Genomic DNA, 6,000 nt, shown 5'->3' on the forward strand with positions numbered 1-6,000 from the left:
CACATAGCACTGGGCCTGGGGTATCTTTAAAGGTTAACATTTGAGATGATTATATGAGAAAAAAATTTTAAAGATGAAATATTTTCAGTAAGGACTTGCCCTGAAAATGACTTACAGATAGGTATTTTTCTGGCATACCGTGGCAGCGTTCTGATTTATATGGTCTCTGGGAGCCAAAGCCACCGCCCTAGTGACCCAGATTATTGGTCAGAAGATACTTATTTGATTTAAATAATTTGATCCTAATTATTGATGTGCTAGTTGCTGGTTTGACTTGCTACAAGACAATTTGAGCCAAGACCCACCATCCCAATCTCACCATCTAGTTTGTACAGACACTTCCGGCTAAGCATGCTTGGAAAATGCAAATATTTCCATCTGAATGCACACGTTGGTTTTTGTTCTGTTTTGTTTTGCTTTGCTTTGCTTTGTGGGGGAATGCCTTTTTTGGCGTTATTGCAATGCATGGTATTAACGGAGTTTTCTTGGACATACTGGCTGGAAGGTGACTTTCATGATTTCTGTTGCTGTTACCTTGTTAAGTATGAACCTCCACTCTGCCAGCCTATGGAAGGAAATATTTTATTGCTCATTCCCGATGCATATTTAATCTTTGTAGAAACCCCTGTTAAGAACCACTCAGCACTGCTTTCCTTCCCTTACAAAGGGAGGGCTCCATGTCTCCTGAACAGATGGAAAGAGGAATCCAGCCTGAGGCATGGAGCCACACATTAGCGATGGTGAGCGGGAAGAAAGACTAATTCTGTCATAGTCAGTGTGCTACACACGGGACCACCATGCCCACACCGCTCTCTGAAGCACTTCACCTCTCCTGAGTTCCCTAAGACTGTGTTTGCCAAAGAGCCTAATCTAATCATTATCAATTTACTTCCTTATTTAGACTAATTTAATCAGTAAATTGCCAACCAAATATTTTGGCTAACATGACTTACTCAGCAAGCGGGCACTGCAGGAACATTCTGGCCAGCTTGATTCCTCCACCTGTGCAGCCTGGCTGGGTTCAGTTCATGGTGGGGGTCCTGGATAGCTGCAGCCTGACTGGGTGCAGTTCATGGTGGGGGTCCTGGATACCTGCAGCCTGACTGGGTGCAGTTCATGGTGGGGGTCCTGGATAGCTGCAGCCTGACTGGGTGCAGTTCATGGTGGGGGTCCTGGATAGCTACAACACAGAAGCATCCTCATCACTAGGGCATGCCTTCCAACATGACTTCAAACAGAATAGGCAGTTCACAATGAAGTCATTCATTTTGGCATGAGGCAAGTGATAGTAATCGCTGAGTCTCAACACTATAGTCTACACAATCCAGCATCCTGGCAAAGCTTACAACAGAGGCTGCTACCTCTTTTTTCATAGTAAAAGTGAGATAGACCAGGGTGTGCATATATCAGAGGGAGGTCCACACCCAGAAGCTTCGTAAGAAGTCAGACAAAGCGTTCACAAGGTAAAGAGCTTCAAGTGTGGGATTCTTTGGAAAATTCTGTGCTGTGCTGAGGCTTGGGGCTAGGGCTGGAGAGTTTGTGAATTCTTGAAATCTCAGCGTGAAGGAAGCTCTATGTGCTATTTACTCTCTGCTATTAATAGTCTCAGCAAGATGTTATCTGAGGTGCTCATAGACACAGCGAAGTGATTTTCCTTCTTCAAGAAAACACACCCACGAGGTAATAATGTTAATCTTTGTGGATTCAGAATGCTCCCTTTTCTTGATAGTCTTGATAGTAGACCCTAGTTTGGTTTTTGCTAGGCACTCACTCTCATCTGATACCCTTCCTATTCTACCAACCACTCCCCACACCCAATCACCCTGTCTTCACAGAGACTAAATATTCATGTCTCCCATCTAGCCAAGTAGAACAGAAATTGGTCCCTTCCTGCCCAGCCATTTCTAACAGTTAAAACAAAAATACCTAAGGGAGCTGTGGAATGGATTTCCACAGACTGTGATGCAGCCTTCCTTCCCACCTGACTTCTTTATGCCCCATCCTGCTGAGGGGTGTGGATTTCATCTTAGGCCATAATCATCTAGATAGCTGACTTTTGCTATAATTGATGTCAGTGTTTTATAGATTTTCTGCATTAAGCAGAGGACTAAGTGGCTTTTACTTTAAAACTAGTCAGTTAGCCCAAGCTTGCTGGATGCCACCATGAGGTCATGTTGTCTGTTGCTAAATAGGATTGGAGAGCAACTGGGTATTCCAGCAAGGGTTAAGAGTGAAGTCTCTAAGCAGAGCAAGGCATCCTGTGGCCAGCTCCCAGGCAGGTCTTCCAGATCTCTTTTCTGTGACTTGCCATTAGAATAAACTAGTACATCTATGTACAAGAAAGAATTCTGAAGAAAAGAGAGCAGCAGAATTGAGTGGGAAAGAGCTGTTATGGGGCTGCCGGGAATAAATGTCATTGATCTTATGAAGAAGATTCGAAACCTGTGGCCGAATAAATCAAACTTCTTGCAGAAAAAGAATGTTAATTAACTGGAAAGGGGGAAAAATGGAAACCAAAAAAAAAAAAAATTAATCAAGACTTCGAAGAAGACAAAACGATGAGTGAACGTTCCTTAAAAGCCATTCTGAGCTTTAATGGGGAAGACTGAGATTACAGATAACATAATAAACCTTCCATGAGTTATGGCTTCCTGAAAGTCGACAGGAAACCTTACCTGAAGAAGGAGAATTAAGAGTATTGATTGCATTCTGCCCTTAGGTTTTCGAGACTGGGTTCCAAAGGAGCTTCAAAGGGTGGGCTGCGTGGAGCTCTTGAACACAGTCCAGAGGCGCATTCGGCCCAAGCTTCATGTGTTTGGTGGAATTCACGAAGGTAAGAACACAGGGATGGACAGTGTGTCCTTTCCTATGACCCCTCACTCTCCAGCAAGCAGCCTGGGCTAGACATGGTGTAGTGAGAACACAGTGGTTCTCGAGCGTTTTACAAAACGAACTCTTTTATGAGATGAAACCTCATGAGAAGTCATGCCTATGAAGTTGATGAACATTTTGTATTGTTGTCTTTTAAGTAGAAAGGCAAGTAGAAGCCCTGTGTAGCTTGCTTTACCACAGGCCCCACACTCTCCCAGGCAGCATTGCTGAGGCATCAATAGGCTGTTAGGGAGCCTAACACCAATAGGGGGTTACACAAGTTGCCCTGGAGGATAGACTCAGCCCAAAGCATCTATAGTTCCCGCCTATCTCTGAGGTGTCTTACATGCCAAACAGAAAGAGCCAGGAACCCAAGCTGATCTCTCCAGGGCTGCTATGTACGTTCGAGGATAGCTTCCTAACAGACATGGAAGGAAACACCCTCTGCAAATCAACATTTCCTTCCTATGATCAGAACTGTCAGAAATTGTTAGCACTGTTGGCTGAGGTTCATTGAAACAATGAGCTCTCTAACAGAAAATGTCCACTTGTTGGTTTCTGTCCTTCAAGGTAAGCTGAGTCAAAGTCCCAGGACCCAAAAGTTTCAAGGAACCATCAGGGCTCTAGGTTTTTGTCTGCTCTGCCTTTTCAAATCCAGATGTCACTGAGTTTTGTAAACAAGCAGAGTCTTCCCATCAGCTAATCTAGGGAGTCTCAGAAACTACAAGACTGGCTGGGGCACACATATCTGTGTGAAGCAGAAGTGCTTATGTAGGCAGCAGCCAAGAGCCCCTGCCCACCGCCGCTCACTGTGGCACTCTGGAGTTACTTAGAAATGTCAGAGTCAAGCTGAGGTGTGTGGGGCTGTGTGCTTGGGGAAACGGAATGCCACGTTTACTCCACAGAGTTCACACACACAGTGGCTTCCTAGTTAGGTGAGTAATAAAGAGCACATTGAAAAATCATCCTACAGAGGCCAGAGAAAAATCACCTTGCTCCAAATATAGGCACCATCTGATTGGCTGGAAGGCAGGGGGGAGGCATTGGAGGGCGGAGCTGAGTCTGGGAGAACAGAGAGGTGGGACCCGACTGCCTATCTTAACTGTATTTCCTGGAGGACACAGTGGGGTGGAGCTGTTATCTTGAAAACTAGTTTGGATTCCTGTAGGATTCCTTTGAGTTTGAATTTCACCGTTAAAAGGGGGGGGGGTGGTTTAGGAGTTGAAGTCATTAATTTACCTTAAACTGGCCAGACAATTGGAGAATTCCACTGAAGCCCCACAATAATAAACTTGCTTTAAAGGAAAGTGATCATATTCAAATAAACGTGACTTGCTTTTATTCACTTAAGACAGCTAAAGAGGGCAGAGAGAGGGCAAATACCAGCCTCTCGATGGAGAGAGATAACAAGACTTTCTGACCCCGGAACCAAACAGTGCACATTTTAAATGCAGCTTTTCTCTTCTTAGGAGATTTTTCCATTGACCCTCATTAAGCTCTCCTCTGGCTCACTTGGAAAAATTTTAGCAAATGGAGCAGGCGGAGGGTGGCGGGTTAAGGACCTTATCAGTAATTTCTGTAAGTCCTGGTCACTTTATTTCTCCATTGCTGTCTTTATATACCACAGAGTCCTGTGTGAAAATAGAATTACAAACTCATTGCGGAAGCTGTAAGTTGTCCCAGGAAATGTGCAAACTTCCAAGAAGCCTAAAAATGTCAACATGTTAAAAACTATGGAGAAAGTCTACATGCCAGGGATACCACGACATTTTCTCAGCTTTCATGTTGGGGTGCTTTCTCTCTATGCTCTGTCTGGGTATGGTGAGGAAACAGGGTCCTGAGGCAGCTGAAGAGGCAATGCTTCTGAGTGGAGAGGAACTTAGCATTAAAGTCACATAACTCAAGGTAGAATCAGTAACTTGGGGTTGTCACGGAGACAGAGCTGCAGGGATGAGGAGGAACCTCAACTCTCCCAGTCCCTCCCCTCCCCCTATCCCTCCTACCCCTCCTTCCCCCCATCCCTCCTACCCGCCTCCTGCTCCGCCCCCCACAGCCAGGTTGTACTCTCAGGCTGCCCACCTCCTTCCTCAAACTAAATAGTTAATGCAGGATTTTGAAATGAAAATGATACTTTAAAGGGAAGGAAATATTTTCTTTATTCTCAGTGATACAGGTATGGTGTCTTTCGCCTGATGAGTTCAGTGTTCAAGCAAAGGGGACACCGGGAAGAACGCTCTGTGTTGGAGGGGAGAATTCTCCCCTTTTAAAGAAAACAGCAAAATTGGCCATAAGCTCCTGAAATCCGTGGTATCGGGAAAGGTCCACTGAATGTCATCTCCCTGCCCTCTGACAAGGATGTCGTTGTTCTCCCTGCCCGTAGCCCTGTGTCAGCCGCTGCCATTTGTGTATACTGCAGTAACTGTGTCACTGTGTCCTACAGGGTATGGCATCATGACCGACGGCTACACCACCTATATCAACGCCTCAACCTGTACAGTCAGCTTTCAGCCGACCAACCCACCAATCATATTTGACCTTCCAAACCCACAGGGCTCCTAAAAACGCTCAGCGTCCATTGGAATGTGAGGGACGGTCTACAAACTGCCATTTTTCTAATTATACACTCACATTCTCTGACTTGTTTATTTCCAAAACCTGTGAGTTCTTTTTGTAAATCGTCGGAACCGGAGGGGAAGAAAAAGATGCTAGCGTTGTGCCGCCTCTTTTTGCTTTTTGAGTGGGGTTTGAAATCATTTGAAATCAAAGGAGCATTGTGAATTTGTAAAATGACTTCTGTTTGCTCAAAGGCCACGCCATTGTAAATTGTTAGTGTTTGCCAAAGGACAGCCAAGCTTTCTTTAAAAAAAAAAAAAACGATGATTTTAAAAAGTCTTATTTGAATATGCTTTAAGCTGAAAGGAAAAGATTTTTTAAAAAGACAGAAAGAAACACAAAAGCAGTGTTTTGAAAATCACCCAGATTTGCACAGCTCTGAGTATTGTTTGATATGTTTTAACTTTCAATGTTTTGTTGTTGTTTTCTTGGTATTGCCTCATTTTTATTTTAGAGATGTGGCCCCAATTTAGAGCAATCTCGACAGAAGTTGCTTTGGAAAAACCTTAGCTTCAC

The 6,000-nt window shown here is 44.3% G+C and overlaps 1 protein-coding gene across 1 annotated transcript in view; it reads left to right on the top strand.

The window, feature by feature from the left end:
* Positions 1-5,739, top strand: part of Mpped2 (metallophosphoesterase domain containing 2) — a 174,722-nt gene extending 168,983 nt beyond the window's left edge. Inside the window, exons 6-7 of the mRNA XM_052181388.1 lie at positions 2,720-2,833; positions 5,312-5,739. Of these exons, the coding sequence (XP_052037348.1) occupies positions 2,720-2,833; positions 5,312-5,430 (233 nt within the window). The 3' untranslated portion in view covers positions 5,431-5,739. The remainder of the gene's footprint in view (positions 1-2,719; positions 2,834-5,311) is intronic.
* Positions 5,740-6,000: the final 261 nt, after the last annotated feature.

The sequence above is a fragment of the Apodemus sylvaticus genome, chromosome 5 (assembly GCF_947179515.1).
Source record: "Apodemus sylvaticus chromosome 5, mApoSyl1.1, whole genome shotgun sequence".
NCBI classification, from domain to species: domain Eukaryota; kingdom Metazoa; phylum Chordata; class Mammalia; order Rodentia; family Muridae; genus Apodemus; species Apodemus sylvaticus.